Source organism: Hippichthys cyanospilos, chromosome 4, assembly GCF_059441005.1.
Source record: "Hippichthys cyanospilos isolate Australia breed blue-spotted pipefish chromosome 4, RoL_Hcya_1.0, whole genome shotgun sequence".
Taxonomy (NCBI): Eukaryota; Metazoa; Chordata; class Actinopteri; order Syngnathiformes; family Syngnathidae; genus Hippichthys; species Hippichthys cyanospilos.
In genome coordinates, this window is record NC_142372.1 from 10,702,097 (window position 1) to 10,720,850 (window position 18,754).

The 18,754-nt window shown below is 37.0% G+C and overlaps 1 protein-coding gene across 6 annotated transcripts in view; it reads left to right on the forward strand.

Moving 5' to 3' along the window:
- Window positions 1-18,754, forward strand: part of smyd3 (SET and MYND domain containing 3) — a 125,820-nt gene that overhangs the window by 18,723 nt on the left and 88,343 nt on the right. For all 6 annotated transcript variants that reach the window (XR_015865497.1, XR_015865495.1, XR_015865498.1 and 3 more), the window contains exon 6: window positions 16,955-17,022. Coding sequence is in view for 1 of the 6 variants with exons in the window: in XM_088414010.1 (XP_088270136.1) it covers window positions 16,955-17,022 (68 nt within the window). In the remaining 5 variants the exon portion in view is untranslated. The remainder of the gene's footprint in view (window positions 1-16,954; window positions 17,023-18,754) is intronic.

An 18,754-nucleotide genomic window follows, 5' to 3' on the forward strand; every position in this document is an offset into this window, starting at 1 on the left:
TCGCAAAATGTGTTTTTAAAGCTGTGAATTGTACCTGAAAAATAATGAGCTTATTTAATTACGTAATCATAGAAAAAAATATTACCTTTTTTCAATTGTGAAAATTGCTAGTAAAGTCTCGCTTTAATTTAAATCACAGGCTCCTTTTGAACCCAACAGTTTGGTCCTAGTTTATACACTTGTATGTCAATGCATGAAGTCATTACAATAATCCTGATGTGAGAATGTTAGTATGCTCATCCTTATCTGACTAATATTAATTCTGCTTTGCCATTGTGACTCGCAGCCTAATTAGCTTAGGCTTTGCGTAATCACAGACACTCATAGCCACACGCACAGCTTAGTGCACATGCTTACAATAGGTACTCACTACTTCTTTTTTCGCCAGTTTTAGATGTGAAAAGTTAATATTTTATCAATAATGATCTCTTTTAGTACCAGGTGTTTTTGCCACTTGAAACACACAACACTTAAATATTTGAAAAAATATATAAACCTGTTTAATGTCTGGACCCTTAAAAATGGAAAATGACATTTTTTAGATTGAATTCATTCATTTGATAACAATGATTTTTCATGTACAATCAATACTTTTAAAAACTCATTTTTTTCATTTGTTGCCAACTAAACGTGACATCCCATGTCCTAAAGGCCAAGAGAACAACCAATCACGATTCAGCTATGAATGTCACATGACCAATCCGTGATTGTTATCCATGATTGTTTATTACCTGAGCCTTAGGCATGGGATGTCATTTTCGTCAACAGCAAGTTAAAAAAAAAAAAAAATGCTTTTAAAGGTATTACATGTACGTGAAAAATAATTCAGTTATCAAATCTATTCCTGCAATTCTAACATACTATTGGTTGTTTAGAACACATTCATCTGCAAGTTTTTGAAATTTATAATCATTTCATGTATTTGTTTTTAATGAAAACGGTCTAAATCTTACACAGTATCATTTTAAGTAAGTTATGCACAAGCGATGAATGTTAAATTTACGTTACTTTTTTAAAATGTAATTCATTATTTTTATCTGAATATTTTCCACAAAATTGAAAAAAAAAAAAATAATCAAACCTTTAAAGTATCTTATCCAAAGCTACTCTTCTACTTCTTTTGTTTTGTCGTTGTATTGTGCACCCTTAGCAGCCTACTTGATGAAGAAGAAAATGAAATGTAATCCTAGCCTTGTGACTGAGGGCGATTCTAGATTTTTCACAACAGGGTCTTTGACCTAAGTTGCTCATGGCTCAGGTTGCCAAGCAACGGCTAATCTTTGAAACACTTTTTATGTAAGCGTTATCATGGAGTGTTCATTTTCTTAGTCTGTTACGAAGCAATTAACCTCTCAAGAGCAGTCATGTCCATGACATTGTGCCATTGAGGATTTAAAGGGAAAGACAAACCCACTTTTTTTTTTCAATATGTCCTATGCACTCCCATCGGTCTAAATATGTCCATCTGAATAATATCGCATTCAAGCAGCAAAATACACCCGATTTGAATCCAAAGTGGGCAGCCATTTTGCCACTTGCTGTCCCCTGAAAATGACATCACAGTTGCACAAGGCTCAAAGTACGAGTAATCACGGCTTAACTACCATCCTACATTCTCCATCTATACTCATGTCTGACCCTTGACCTCTCAGCCCAGCTAGTCGTTAGCGAGTTTTGGAAAAGCATCAATGACTGCCGCCCTATTAAGCCTTCTTTTTAGTTTGTTGGTCAAACTGACTCATTTGAAAGTTTAAGTAAATGTTGAATGTAGTTCAGTACAAGACTTTTCTTTTGCCTTTGTACAATATACATATTCATATAAAATGGGATTTGAATGCATTTCCCCAATTCAATTTAAGAAGATTTGTCAGGTAGGATTACACACAAAATAAGTTTCTGAAACTTTTGGATGATTTCACAGGACCCCGAATGTCATTACTATTCATGAGAAACAAACGCGACACACAAATATAAATTAAGTTTTGTCTTTATTACTTCATGAGTGGTATCAAAATGAGTTTTTGTCACGTTCGGTTAAATACACATCCTTCCGGGTCATATTGACCCAGAGATATTTTTGCCGTTCCTGGCTAATGAACATAAATCACGAGTTATTATTGCTGTTCCTTGCAAACAACCACAACAAGAGGGTTAATCCTTTTTCAAAAAAGACTCAGAAAACCTGGAAAGTATCCAACCAAAGAACATTTGCACGGTCACTTTTTTTATTCCGATCCAAATTCCTGAGGCTTGGTTGTTTCTCATCTTTCTTTTTGCTGGCACACCACCAACGAAACATTCACAGTCTCCAGTCTGGCACACTGTTTCACGTGAAATGTTAAACATCTCTTTAAAAACTGCACAACACCACATACAAACCCAACACTGTCGTCAAAATGGCAGTTTTCTGCTGTGTGGCTCTCCTTTTGTTCAATGAATTCCCCTCCCTTGGTGCTTTTACTGATCTCAGTTGCTGTTTGTAGTGATAGTTTCTCTTCTTGCCATCCTAATGATTGCGCACACTGAGCTTCCCCCTGTTTAAAACCAGCAGCTCATCCGAGGATGCAGATGTTAGCGTCTGTCCTTCCAGTACATCAATAGGAGCGCTAAGTGTCATTGGAGCTTGCCCTTGTTGCTGTAGTTGTGCGAAGCTTGGAGGTCTTCACCCATTGTTATTCCTGTTATTTAATATTCTTCTCATTTTTATTCAGATCACCTTTTTCTTTGTTTCACTTCTTTCAAATGTCAGCGTATTCATAAAATTTATGCTGTACGGGCTAGTATTTTTCTTGCTTCACAAATGTTGACATTTTTAGATTTTCATTAAAAAAAGAGAGAGACATCAAAATAGTTCAATTTCATTCAAAATATTTGACTCATTGGATTAAGCTTGGGAATACATTTCAAAATTTTACTCACACCTGTACCAAAAATGTCACATTTTTCATTGAATTTGCCTTATTTTTAAACCCTCAAAAATTCATACATTGTATGCAATTCACCACTATTTCTTCATTTATTCACTGATTCACACGATTCCAATTTCAAAATGCTCCAATGCCTATAATTTTGCTCATTCCAAAAATTCTTGTTTTTCACAAAATGTAGTGTTTTTTTCACCAAAGTATCAGCTAAATAATATCTAATATTTTTTAGAGACACACTCAACAGATTCAGTTTCTATTTGAATGTAATTCACACGTCATTCGCACATTAAATTAATCTTTGGGATTTTTTTCAACATGCCCAAAATTTCTAGTTACCAAAAATTGATATTTATTTCCATATAAAAATGTCCACAGATTTACCATTGTTGTGGTTTCCGCCATAATTTCAACATTATCGGGGGGATTCAAACTATTCCAACTACAAATGTTCCCACTTACCATTTTTTTTTGTTAATCTCTCCATTTCTCAATCGATTCAAACATTCCAACTTCAACACATTCAGCTCCTCACAGTTCCTGGATTTTTGGATGGCAGAGATTCACTCAGTGTGTTTGAGCATCCTCAAAAATGGACTCGAAACGCCCTCTTTGATGGCCTGGAAATGTATTTTCAATTTAAATCGGAACAGGAAATTGAACATATTTTTCTGAGTCTGTATGCTCAACAATTTGAAAAAGAGATACTCTTAATAAATACAAATTACATGCATCTTCTTTTGTCAAGCAGATGCACAAATGAGCCTTTTGTAGTTTTATTTGGATGATTTACCGGTATTTTAATTTTTACACAGCTTCACTTCACTTTCTTCAGTTAGGCATGGAAAAATGTTACACTACCTGACAACTTGAAAGTCAGCCAGTGTTTATTTTTAAATTTGATTCTTTTTACTACATACACAATGTCAGAAATTGCCCCTTTTTTAACATTCACGTTTAACACCATTCGCATAACCATTTGACTAATTGGCAGTGCAAGTGACCACTTAGCCAGACCACAGCCAACAGGCATGGTTCTGTCCAAATGGGACGCCATCCTTAGACCAGCAGCAGTAAATCTCAACTAATTAGCCATATTTCAGTTCATTTGTTTGATTAGCACAAAAGTCCAGGCGCATAAACAGCAAGTTTTGGTTTTTATATGGGACACGTATACCAATTAAAAAAAAAAAAAATCTGGCAGGATGCCTGGCAACATCAGTGTGATGACAAAGATGTTTTTCAGCCAATTTATTACACTTTCATTTGCATGCTTTTAGATTTGTTGCTAATTGGGTTTTTTCTAATGTTGGTTTGCAGCCAGGCCATCTGTCTACATACATACGCTATATGCTCCCTATGTACACTATATAAAGGGTCTTACCGACTGGCTTCTAGTTGGGAAGCTCTACATGGAACATTTGTCCTTGAATCAAACTTAATGGAGCCTATTTATTATGTTGTACTCCAACGTCAAATAGTAGTGCGGAAGCTGCAGATTAGCAACTTTCTGTAATGTCAAACAATTTGTCACCCTAACAGCTCACTTCCTCCTCTAAGTACGCCTTATATCCCATTGCACAAGTTTTGCTGTAGGACGAGTAAAATACACTAAAATGTGCCTGTACTTTGAGTTTATTCATAGTACTACTATAATATAGCCTGTGCATTCTTGTGTATGTGTGTGCGAGACATCTTGTATTGAACCAGTCTTGCTGCACACATTTGGTGTCATCAGCACTTTTCTGACCCAAAGCCAGCAAGACAAGCCAGTGGAAGAGATGAATATACAGATGATTGGAGAGAGGCTGTCAACTTGTTTGGTTTTGTCTTTGCATAGATGTGTAATGGCCACTAAAAGAAAATACATTTTCATACCCCTCACTATTTTTATGATGAATAACAAATAAATGCGTTTGATGAAAGTGCACTCACTATAGTTGGGGAAGATGACAAGAGGAAGGGCAAACACACTAAAACAGTGTCCCTGTTGGCCAGGATATCTAACTTGGTGTAATTACAGTAGGGAGTTCTTCTAATTGACTCCTACCGCGAAGCCCCTGAGTCTGCACTGTGTTTGTGTGTGAGAGAGAGAGATAATCCCCCTTGAGACGTTTTAATAAACAACTGCTGCTTTGGTGAAAATCTGTTTTGTGAAGCAATGCTGATGTATTTTTTATTTTTTTTAATGAATATGAATGTTTCTTTGCCTATTTATGAATGCATTCTCCTTGTAGTCATCACACACCTTGAGTCAGTGTGTAGTTTTTCCAGAATATTTGACTCGATCCAAACCTGATTTTCAGCATTTCCCGGAAAAAGTTCAATCAATACTTGCGATGCATTCAATTTGGGAATTTAGCTTGTTCTGCACTTTCACGCCGGAAACTAATTACTCTTGCCAAGAAACAACGCTCCATACCTTTTACTGCACCAAAGAAAACTGAGCATTTACATTAGATCAATTGAAACCAGACTTTTGATAAATGCAACACCTTAATATGACCGCAATAAAACCTCTTAATGTTGGACGAACACATGTTGACCATTCAATTTGAAATAAGCGATATTATTTTGATCACTAATTTTCATGAATAATTTGCAATTGAAAAGTGACAACATGATTAGGACTAGATAGTTGGCCAAGTGACATTCTCTGTCAACGTCACTGATTAAAAAAAGGGGTAGAGAAGATCAATTGTCAGCCTGCCTTCCCCCATTCATAGTGTATGGTCTGTATCAGCTGGTTGTGAGTATTCAAGTGCGTGATCTGTAAATGTCATCAGCTGCAGGCCATGGCCGAACCAAATTTGAACCTCATAATGATGATCTAACTGAGATGGAACGACCGTACGTGAGTAACATGATAGATGGAGAGGCAGGTGCCGCTATGTGCGTTATAGAATAGTTCTTCATGGCGTGTACATGAACACGCATACACTTTTGTAGTCTAACGTTGTGTCGTCCTTGTGAGTGAAGGACGTATCTTTGCTTTACAGGTGAATGAACATATTATTTTTGCCATAGATGGCTTGGTGAAAGGGACTCAGAAAAAGAAAAATATACAGTAACATTTTGAAATCATTATTTTTTCTTAGTATAGCCTACCTTTAGCATACAAGATACTTTGTGCAGTATGCATTATATATATATATATATATATATATATATATATATATATATATATATATATATATATATATAATGTATACGGCTTGTATGCAGGTGTGGCTTGTGTATGTACAAAATCGGTTTTCCTCTAAAATGTAGTGGGTTGCGGCTTATATTCAGGTGCGCTCTATAGTCCGGAAATTACGGTGTGTGTATGTATGTATATATATATATATATATATATATATATATATATATATATATATATATATATATATTTTTTTTTTTTTTTTTTTTCAAACTCATACAAAATAAAAGCCCATCAATGCATTGAACATTTGTAGTGTAATAATAATAATAATATTTGATGATACTAATAATAATGACAATACTATTATGACCAATAATAATATTGATTGTAAAAAACGCCATGTTATTGTTTCATAAAAAATGGCCCCACAAAATAAAAATTGCTTCTCAAACTAACCCAGTGATGAACAAAACTGCTCTGCAAAAAATATGTTTGGATCTTTGGAATCATACGAATTAAAGTAGATTATGTTGGAAAAGCCGCGATTCTTTTTCATCTCATAACTAAGTGACCATTGAATATTTGGGGTAAAATCAAGTCAAGATCATTTCTAATGATGAAAGAATAAAATTAACAATCAAAAAGAACACACAAAAGCTGGACCGAAATAACCCTCACAAAATATTTTTTGAAGCAGGGATGTAACATTAAAATTCTATTTCCCAGTCTGTCAAGGTGGCTTCCACACTTTCAACCAGTTATCTGACATCTCACAGATCCATTTTTGATGGTTTACTCCACATCGCAATTTGTGCTCGCCACACCCATCCCCCAAGGTCCTCGGTTCCCCTCCTCCTCCTCTTCGTCCTTTCATCATGCCGTGCAGAGTGCTTATTGAAGGCCTCCACCTCTCTAAAGGAATCTGCAATGAGCCGATGAAGAGTACAGCTTGAGGGGAACAGGAGGGAATGAGGAAGATCAGTGCAGTTATTCAAAATTTGCTATCGATGCTTAAAAAACTGGCGTTTTGGATATCAGTTTGTGTCTTGTTTGTACCCGCGCGGGTTTCTGGTTTGTATGTCAATCGCGAATAAAAACGGGGGTAAAAAAGTAAATTAATTGTTTGTTTGCCAATCTTAAATAAGTTATTCAACACATTAGAGTTCACCTTACAAACACAAAAGAAAACGCCAGCAAAAACGTCGCGATAAAACAAGAAATGACCTTTAGCCTGTTGCTTTCCCTTTATTGCGGATGGCCGTTTGCAGGAGTTGTGTTGATGACTGTTAGCGAGCAATCCATCCATTTTACATGCGCAATTATATTAGTTTTCATGGGAGATACCTTAAAAAAGGCTTGTCCTTAAGACATCCAATTAAACTTAAAAAGAAAATAATCACAAAATTGTCATCATTTTTCCCACATAATCCAATGCCTGACTATCACATATTGATCTTTTTTGTTGTTGTAGTTGTAGTTCCACCCTGATTCCTTGTGGAGGTCAGCATTATTATCCTATTCCTTAAGGGGAACTGTGACTATGAATCAATAACCTAGTACGGACGCGCGCACATGCTCGCACACACTCTCAGTTCAATGTCAAGCCAGCCTCAAACAGGACTTTGAAACTACTTTTTATCTTTACTCATTATTTTTCCTCTTGATTTTCCGCTTGTTCCTAATTCTTGTTGCATCTCAGAAGAGCAACAGTTCCTAAGGCAACAGAAAAGGGGGAGAAAAAAAAAAACATCCACATGAATTACAATCCATCCGGGCAAACTGGAGCACGCTTGGATACTGTAGACACATTCATGCACACTTACCCAGCATTCCTGGTGGTGACGAGATTAACCTGTCCAGGCAATTGTACAGCTGGTGTGTGTGAGCTCCACTGAGCAAGAAAGAAAGGGATCTTCTAGGATGAGGGCCAAGCAACTCATAACACACACACACACACACACGGATCCTGTGTGGGCTGTTTTGCTCATGTTTTATTGCTAGGAGCTGTGCATTGGGAGTGCTACCTCTTGACAGGCAGTGTCATTATGTTGACAAAGACAGGAGATGGTGAGTGAGACCTGCAAGTCTTTATTTTCCAGAAGAGGATTGAGGCTGCGACTATGATGCTGAGACCAAAGGATTAGTCTTCTAACCACTGCCAGTGAAAGGTCTAAGCTCTCCCTGCAGGTGTTTAGTATTTCTGTTTGTGAGTGTGTTGGTGAGCAATCTTTCCAGCCTCTGATATACATAAGCCTGAAGCAAGACCTTCTAGTCATTTTCTTTTTTTTTTTTTTCCTTTTACCCTTGCTTTACTTAGTCATCTCTAGAATAACTAAATCTTCAGCGGCTCAATGAGAAAAATCAGATTTCAGTACTAGTGTAAGAGCAATGGTGGGTTGAACTGGCTTTTTGTATAAAGTACTTTTTTTTATAAGCAGCATGTTCATTCTTTAGGTTTAACTTCATCATAATCAAATTGCCCATAGTAATTTATATGGTTAATATCTATCTAGTCTACTGTGCTTATTCATGTTTGTAATGAATCAGTTTATTTAGGACCATGAATGAAAGTTTATTCAAGACCATTTGGCCTAAATTAGCCTTGCTTTGTGTTGTTTTATTGACCATAATTGTTATTGGCCTTCAGCTTTCACACATTCTTCCTACTTTGTACTCCTCACACGTTTTTGACACTTTTTCCGAAAATTTAAGCCGTGGAATCAAGTATTCATCGCATCCCAAAAATTCATGTTTTTTTTTCCCAAACTCAAACATTTTTCAGTGTACCAACAAATAGACATCTTTCAATGTAATTGCACTTTTTTCAATATCATTCTACTTTCTTCAAAAGCACTCCATGTTTCAAGATGTTTTCGTTCAGCCTTCACAACACAATTTCCCCCGAAATGGCAAATGTCGCAAAGTGAATGTTTGAAAGTGGTACTGTTGGGCAAATTATATTTTCATGTTCCCATTTTATACTTTTGTATGATGTTCGAACGTATGCATCATATGTTACCCAGCAGTTATTCTATACTTTACGTTTTTTCACAATATGCATACATTCAATCAAGAAATTATTTGGAGGGACATTTTTACTTGTGTGATTTTCTAAAGCAACTGCAGTATATCATTATCTGAGTACAGGTTTTGGCTCCTCTATCAAGCTTTGTGTATACGTGTAGCCAACACATGGCTTGCGAGCCACGAGCTGCTCCAAATTAAAGGTGTATGAGTGTCGACCCTTTCAGCTGTACTGTTTCATTTGCCATTATTTCTGAAGTAAAAATTTGTAGCTAATTTATTAAAAATTCAAAGCATATTGGTAACCAACTATGCACAGATACAATTTGATCTTTAAGTGGTCGGATAAAAGTCAGTGGTGAATGTCAGCCCCTGTGCCAGTAGTACTGTTGAGAAACCGCGAATCCATATTAAGCTTGTTGTCTTAGCTTGTCCTTACTTATCCCCTTTATTGGCATACTTAAATACAGTTTATCCATCACTTTCTTCTCCGTCATGCCTCCTCCACTCTTGATCTTTCTCTATTTTTCTCTTTTCTTTTTTGATCACGGCCCGCATCTGTTTTCTCACTCTAGCCAATCTCCTCTGCCCACAGGGCTCACCGTTTGTTCCTGTGACAAAAATATCATCTGTGACTTTCCACTAATTAACAGTTGTGTGTACATGCATGTGCGAGTGAGTGTGTGTGTCCCTCCCAGGGTAACAATAAGTGAGAGCTTAGTTCTATTTGTTGCTTTTCTTCTGCGGAGTTTAATAAGCCAAGTTTGAATAGATAAATGAATTATTGAGTAACATGAATTTTGAATGGGATAGCACCACCATAGAAACAAATGTGCATTGCGGATTGATAAATAATGCACAGTTGCTTATTTACTTGGTTGCACAGTCACTGCTTGTGAGATATATATATATATATATATATATATATATGTATATATGTGTGTGTGTGTGTATAAATGTGTGTGTATATATATTATATACATACACACACACATACATACAAACATTAGGCATTTTATAATAACAAAAAAAATAGCGAAAACGGTGTCTTGTGAACTCTTCTCATCTTGTGGGATTTGTGTCTCGTCCCATCTCTAATGCTATACCACAAACTTTAAAAATGCATTAACTTATGTCTTAAACTGAAAAAAAGTCTCATATTAGTATTAACACGATTGCTAAGGTTGCAAGTACTTTGTAAATCCTAGCAGTGAAATGCAGAAGGTTTCTGTATTTCCACACCTTTGTGTTTTCATTGAATGTCTTTCTCAGTTTTAAACTTGCTGCAAATGGCAAATAGTGGCCAAAATCTGCTACTTGCAAAATAACAATGTGAGAGGGCCAGAGGAGTATGCCCTTCTCACTTAATTCATTATGCCATTTGACAGGTTTCTAATGAGTTTTTCGTCTCAGTCGCTAGTTTTCATGTCTTTCTCATGCAGCGCCATGTCCCTTCTAATGTCCCTTGGCTCATTTCAAATCAAGGAGATTATAGATAAATGGTGGTTTGCCGACCTCTTGATTGACAGAAAGCTACCGTGGCAAATAGTGTCTATCAAATTAGAGGTCAGCTAATCATATGCCGCCCTCACATTGGGCACACCAGTTTGAAGTCTGAAGGATGCCATCAGCCACAGCATTAAGATAACCGTTTATGCATCCAATTATCAGCTCTGTATGTAGTTAGGCAAACAACTTAACCTATTAGTCATTGAAAGAAAGTACTTTATGAATGAATGATTCTTTTGTCCTGACAGTTAATGGTCACAGAGGGGTGAGAGATTTGTAATCACCAGTATTCTTTTAGATCAATCATTACAGACAGACACGGCGCAAATACTAAAGTGCTAGTATGCTAAGTTACAGTAAGGGTTAAGGGTTATTGTTACCGGGTAACATAGACAAAGAGCCGTGTTAGCATTAATCAAATATCGAAGTAGCATGCATAATCAGGGTAGATTAAGGAGAATAATGATTAAAAAGCGAAATATTTTTAACTTCCACAAACATGCCTTGAGGGATTCTTTGGATTTTCAGATATATCCTGAAAAACCCTCTTCCAGGTTTCAGCCTCCTTTGTAGATCTTTCTGATTGAAAATGGGAAAAGGGAATAGTGTTTGTACTTCATATATCAGCTCCAACGCAATGAAACACAGAGCCTCGATATGTTCAGAATCTTTAGTCATGATGTGATTGTATTGGTGCTCCAGGCGATGGTGCATGTTGGAGATGTGAGAGACTGAGTGTTGCCTTCAGATTTAATGAAAAAGCTTTTCATTCAGGCAGCGCTGTGGTAGTCATGCAGAACAATATGATTACTGAAAATAGAACTGTGCTCTCAAAACAATAACATTTTTACATTATTTTCAATCATACTTCATAGCTCTGATTTGTGTTTATCAGACTAAGACTTTTGCACATATGCTTCCCTTTTTACATATGTGCATACATTTTTTCCAAAGTGTTGTCAGAAAGAAACCGAGTTTTGATGCACAAATGTGCATTTTTGTATCGGACGTATTCTTACTTGTAATAATTACCGCAACGGGACAAGCTAGGGTCAACGTCTCGAGGATAAGGAAAAACTGCTTCGAGCGTTGCACCGGCGCAGTGTTCACTGACTGCTCATGTGGGAAATCTGAAACATGCTTGACTTAACCTGCAAGAAATATATAACTTACGTTTATGAACACAAAAAGAAGAAGAATTTACAAAAAAATGATATTGATTCTGTATTGTTTTGTTTTTACATTGTTGCCAAACTGTTGGTGTGTTCTCTACATGGTAACATAGAAAATACCCGAATTTGACCCTGCAAGAAATACGGTATATAACTTACGTTTATGAACACAAAAATATGAAGAATTTACAAAGATCATATTTATTCTGTTTTGTTTTGTTTTTACATTGTCGCCAAACTTTTGGTGTGTTGTCTACACGGTAACATAGAAAATACCAGAATTTGACCCTTAAATTAAGGGTGCGGCCTATACACAGGTGCGTCCTATATTTGGGGATTTGCGGTAATCCCCTCCAATTTTAAAAATAATCTACTAAGGTTGAACATGATCTGAAGTGACCACAAATGATTTATTATCTTTTATACATATACATTTTTAACACCGAGAATATTAGCCTTTGCCGTAAGTGGGCTAGCGGTTACGATTTAAGGTCACGCAAAAACTAACCACAGTTCACACATACATAAAGTTATATGTACATTACACATGTAATGGTGCTCTTAAAGTCCCTTATAAATGATGCTCTAACAATATGTGGATTTACTGTATGCTAAACATTGTTTTGTTGAATTTATTCAGAACGTCCTTACCCACATTGTAACTTTTATCAACAAGTGCTTTCTGTCGCTGTTCCATCCCGTGGCCTTTCTTCTACCTGCTTTCGACTGAAAGTTACACGACAGTTGCTCAGGGCTTGGATAATGACCAAATACTGCTCAATTTGTGAATAACTCAGAAAAAAAGCTGTTTCTTGTTGCAACTATGATGTCATGTTCAGTCCAAATCAATTCATCATTGTAAATTGTTATGAGTACATAAAGGCAGAAACAACCAACCAAACAGGAGCCAAAATACCAATGCTGATTGACTTGGCAGGCTGATTAATCCGTGTGATGTGCATTAACATACAGTATACTGTATATAGGCAAAACATGACTATGAATCGATATGAGTGATGCAGTAATGTACTGCTTGTTAGGGTATATGTGTTTGTATACGGTCTGTGTATGTCTTCATGGTTATGCATTCATTCAGAGGCAATGCGCAAAATTGACAAAACACGGCAGTATTTTTTTTTCAAATTCACTGAGATGATTCAGTATCAACATGGAAATGAGTCATTAGACAGCAAGACGAGGGCCATCGTGTCTTCTTTCACGTTGCACCCGAGGCCAAGTCATGTAGAGTAATATCTTTCTTCATGCGTGCGGTTTGCTTCTATCTTTTTATATTTCCTCATAAATCGTTGGTATTGTTTAATGTAATGTATGTTAATGTCCTCTCACATTATTGCATTTCAGTAACAAGCCTCAATGTGAAGGAAATTTTCATCGCTCACTTGACACATTTGAGAGAATGAAAGTAGTTTCAGTCCTATACTTGTAATGCACCTCAGACTAAAGAATTATCTTAGAGGATCAAAATCAGGACAAAACATCCCGACATTTGTTTGTACATGGCCGAAGTTCAAGTTATATACACTAAAGTCTCACTCATTCAAAATATGCACACCCAATGTGATAAGAACATTTTCTGGAAAGGGAAAGTGAACAGCAGCTATTTCAAGAAACAAACGTAGAATTGGGAGTTATTTTTGGAGAATGTAAAAATAATACTTTGAATGTGCTAGTTTTGGAACTGCGGCCCAATTAGAGTGACAGAAAGTCAACACAACTGATAGGGGAGACAGAACAAGACATTAAAGATAATTAAAAATTGAAAAAATGCTTTGTTGTGCCTTATGAAGGCAAGCAACAGCATACAAGAAAGATGACTTAATGATGAATCCTTTCGTTGTTTATGGGTATGTTTGTATGTCTGGAGAAAAGTGAAAGCAATGATTATATCATAAATACTTTATCACAGCATCATTAGAGCGCTCTCTCACACGCATACACACACTACCGATTGTATCTAATGGCCTTTGTAGTGTTTGTCAGATTGACAGGAAGTAGGTCTGCTTCCCAGTTCCAGCCCCATTAAAGACATAAACCATCCACTCGCGAGTTCTTTGAACTGACATGACAGAAGCGAGCGAAGTGGCTCCGATATGAGACGACGCCCCCCCCCCCACACACACACACACACACACCCCACCCCAGCCAATCCAGCTACTTAGAAGTGTGCGACACTCATATCGAGCTTCATAACAGCAACATTATATTGATCATTGGCCACTGTGTGAATCATTTTTCACGATGCATCCGATTATTGAAAACCTGCTTCAACACCATTTGGGAAACGGATGGATTCTTTTCTTTTAGGAGGGAACAGTACACAAAATATTTCGGGACAGACCTTAAGCATTTGATTTAGGTTCCAGTTTAGCATGTGCAAGACAAGCACACTTAAGTCGTGTTTGCATTAAACTCAATACAGTTCACCTTTGTAATTTGTTAGGACAACATGTATTAGTATCCAAGGAGGCAGATAAATGAGATTTGGAGCCGATATTCATTTTCAGTAAAAGGGAAAATATCGATGTTAATAACAATTCAAACACCAATTAGTCGTATAGATACTTATCATATAGAGCACTTAGGGTGTTCCCAGGGTCAGCAAGATTTGTTTACAGGTTACATTGAAACTTAATGAGGAAGGGAACTTTCTGATATTCTTTATTCATCCCATAGGCTAAACACTTCATTATAATTAATAAACGTTTGTGAAATATTGAGTAGCAAAGTCCACAGAATATTTAGTAGCAACTTTTTTTTGTTGTTTGTTTTTTTTTATTCAGGTTTTTAAAATAAGCCAATGCAGATATTTATCAAAATACCAAATATCAGGGATGATATTTCATCCGTTTGGCCACTAATCAGTCAATCCCAAGTATTGATTTTATAAAGGCTGTGTTTTTCATACCAAAACACTTGACTGCCGATTAATCGTCTTCAAGCTAGAATTGTCATTTAGCCGCCCAATGTGGTGACAAGCCGGTTCAACCTGTATTGCATTTTTATGTCTATATTAATACAGTATATATGAGGTTCTTATTAATAAAATGTAACAACAGCAAGTAGCGTCATGTTTGAGTGGCTACACTTATGGGGACGATGTGTTTGATTTGGTTTAACTCACATGCAACTTCAGGTTTATATTGGCCCTCTCCTCACAACTAGATACTTTCCGAAGGTCACAAAATTCCAAATTTCTTGAATGACAGTCCTTCAGGAGTGCCTGCCTTTCATAATGTTCCACTATAGTATAATTTGAACTCCCAGGAACTTCAAAGATATGTCATTACTCCTTTGAAAACTGTTGACAATGACAGTTTCTCATGTTGTTTTCAGAACCTCCCGAATGAGGTCAAAATGCATCAAACGCATAACGAAATGTGACATTTAATGGGGGTTTTTACCCCCACGGTGCGTGACATTTTTGAGGCAGGATGTTTTCTATTCCACAGGCTGCTCACCACGCCCTTCACTACTCGTATGTCCTTGTTCCTCCATCTCACATCGATCATTGCTTCACCTAATATAAAGAGCACATACGATACATAATGTGCAGTTGACAACAATAGAGCAATGAGCTAATGTGGGAACCCCCCCCCCCCCCCCCCCCCCCCACCCCAGACGTGATGCTTGACAATGAAGAGACTCTATAATGGCGTCTTTTGTGAACAGTAGCTCAAATTCAATCAGGCATACCTTTGCCCAATGAAAAACTGCTGCTTTATTGTTTTCTTGGGGATTCTTTTGTTTCATTGTGAGAAATATTAATTTATTAGATTAAGATGCATTGAAGGGAACCCTCCAGATGCTTCGGAGAGAATCTTCTCTACTGATGACATTTTATACAAACTCACACTGGAGGCTTGCAGTGGTTTTTATTAATACTGAGGATAATGCATATATAAATGGATCAGCTGGAAGTGACAAATGGTTTCCAGCCTCAATGTAAGGGAAAAAAAATGTCAATAACCAAACAGGATAGTTGTAGAACTGGCACTGTCAGAGCTAGAAAATAAAACAATATGTTTATGATTGTGGTTGTGACATTTAAATAGCTATGTCACAAGAGGAACTGAAAGCTGAATATACGTTTATGCGTTATTATCTGGAAATGTAATGCTTTGTGTAAGTAAGTAAGTAAGACTACTCCCAAGAGCTGGCTGCAAACTTTAGTTTTGACCATCAGGAGGAATGCTACTGTTTTCTTTTGTAATTTGCCAGTTAGATATTAATATTAAAACATTGTCCATCCTGTCTGCCGCTGAGGTGTTCTGGAGTTTACTTTGAGAGAGGGCCTTGGTCTGGCTTGCAACATTAGCATCTTTATTGTTATCGTTAGCTGTGGCTACAGTCGCAGCTGAGTGCTTTGCATTTATGTGGTAGACTAAATTTGAGCTACCTCTGTGATACCAAGTTCCTTCTTACAAATAGTGCATATCAGTATAGCTTTATCAAAAGTACCCTTGGGGCTTACTATTTACTATTCATCGAACTGGCATCTCTTACTTGCACCTTTACATCTTCCTTCTGCTCCTGAATTTCACCTTGCACCCAAAACCGGAGCTATCAGATTATGACAAACACAATGACAGCCAATCTGTGACTTTTTTTTTCAACCCCTCAACAATTGAAGCTCTTAAAGCCTGATGCATAAGAACGGATCTTGTCAGCATACAGGCAGCATAAAGTTAGAGACAAAAAAACTTGGTTAAGGCGATTTAGATCGATTTTGATCTGTTCATCTGACACCCCTTTTCAGTACCCCTCAGTTTCAACAGTCTGTTTGTTTGGATTCTGAAAAACTTACCATTCCATGAGTCCATTATTGAACTATTTAGGTTCATTTTCCGTGGGAACCGATGGATTGACTATTTTGTTTATTATGATACTGTTGCCAAAATTATTTATTTAGTGTTTCCTTGAGCACATTTCCTTGCAATATAAATACATGTCAATGTAAGGGCTTCATGTTCTTTAACTGCATTTATCATTTTGCCGGTCAAAAGATTGCATTCACTTTCCAAGTCTAATCCAAGAAATGTCGTGGAGCTGTCTAAATACATATGAAAAAATGATCCAAATGTGACAAAAAGTATTTTTTTTTATTCCCTGAAGCAATTTAACTCGTTTCTTGTTTGTTTTTTTCACCCTGGTTTTGTCCTCAGGTGACATGTAATTGTTTCACCATAAGTGATGGAGAGCTGCAAGAAATTGGAGTTGGGCTGTATCCCAGGTAACACACACACACGCACACACAAACACACACACGACCTACAAAGGTCCTTGTGTGTAGAATGCATAACTAAATAGCTTCAGTTCCAATATAACTCCTAATTTGGTTTGCACTGACTTTCACATCACGCGCAGTACATTAGCATCAAATTCAAATTCAACTCTAAAGTTAGCTGCCAAATCCCGGCAACTTAAACAACCCCGCGTATCCTTTACCCACTTGCTTACTGAAGCACCTGCTCGATCCAATCTTGCTGTATTTTTTTGACAGTCCTTTGAAGTACGCAGAAGTGAGGATATGTTGGATTTCTCTCTCTCTCTCTCTCTCTCTCTCTCTCTCTCTCTCTCTCTCTCTCTCTCTCTCTCTCTTGTTTCGGAGAGAAAAGTTAAAAATCATATTTGACAGATTGTGTGGATTGGTTGTTAAGGGTTGGACACTTAGAAATGCACTGTGGGTTTGTCTGCAACACATAGCAAAGCGTGACTTACTGTCATCCCAGTATCAAGATGAGGGTGAATGAACCAGGAATTGGTCCTCTGTTGTGTCTTGTTAGTGCTGTTACACACACTTGCAGGTATCCCAGCCAGTTTATCTGGCCAGTGTTGAGATGTCAGATGGTCACAGTGGCTTTATCACAGTTCAGCCAAGCCGTGTGTGCCAGTGCGCGTTGTCCATTAAAGATGGGTCGGTTCTCAGGATGGTCCCCTGCCTATTCATATTTTGTGTTGCCTAGCAACCTTGGTTTCACCAAGGAAAGTGAGATTACATGTGTGAGGCTCTGTTCATATTTCCTTCCCTTCAGTGCCCCAAAAACTCTTCTTTAGATCTTCCAATGTTATTTTGTTTTTTTTCCAACTCGTTTTCTCCTCATAAAACAGGCCTTTTTTTTTTTCTTTATAGTGGAGAGTATATCTAAAATCAGTTTGCTTGTGTGCCCTAAAAAGCACCTGAATACAAACAGAACATTTGATATTAATATGCAACAATTGCTTAGATGTCTTTCTCCCTTGCCATAATTGCAACACTGTGCATCTGGCAGAAAGGTCTGTGTAGAAAACGGTGGCACAAATACATAGTTCTAACAAATTTTAGTCAAGTCATATTTTTCAAGTTGATGGACCCAACTTGGTCGACCATTTCACTCCTCTCCACCTCTCATGGTTTCTGCTCCATCCCAACTGCATAAGAAACTCAAATACAAAGCGCTCCATAAAGAGCTGCACCATGTTATGGTTGTTGAACGCGTTTATGCCCCTGCAGCCATGCTAAACTGTTAGACATGTTTAAATACCATGAAAGAGTGTTCAAATTTAACCTTTGGTCTCTTTAACCTTTAAATACCTGGCAAAAAAATCTGATAAACAAGTGGTGACATTTTAGGATTTTACTGTATACTTGATGTATGTGTGTGTGTGTGTGTGTGTGTGTGTGTGTATATATATATATATATATATATATATATATATATATATATATATATACACACACACACACAACTCCATATTTATTGGTACACCATGTTAAGCAACAGTTTGTTTCAGTGAGTACCAGCAGACATTGTTAACACTTGTTGCCGTTCAGCTCATTAATCAAATTAATATGCTAATGAGCTGCCTCTTCATCAGATAAAAGCATTGTGCGAAGGCCTTGATTTCTATTTGATATTCAACCTGGAATGTCGGTATTGTAGGTTGCAGAACAAAGCCAGTGTGTTGCAGATGGCTTTACAAAG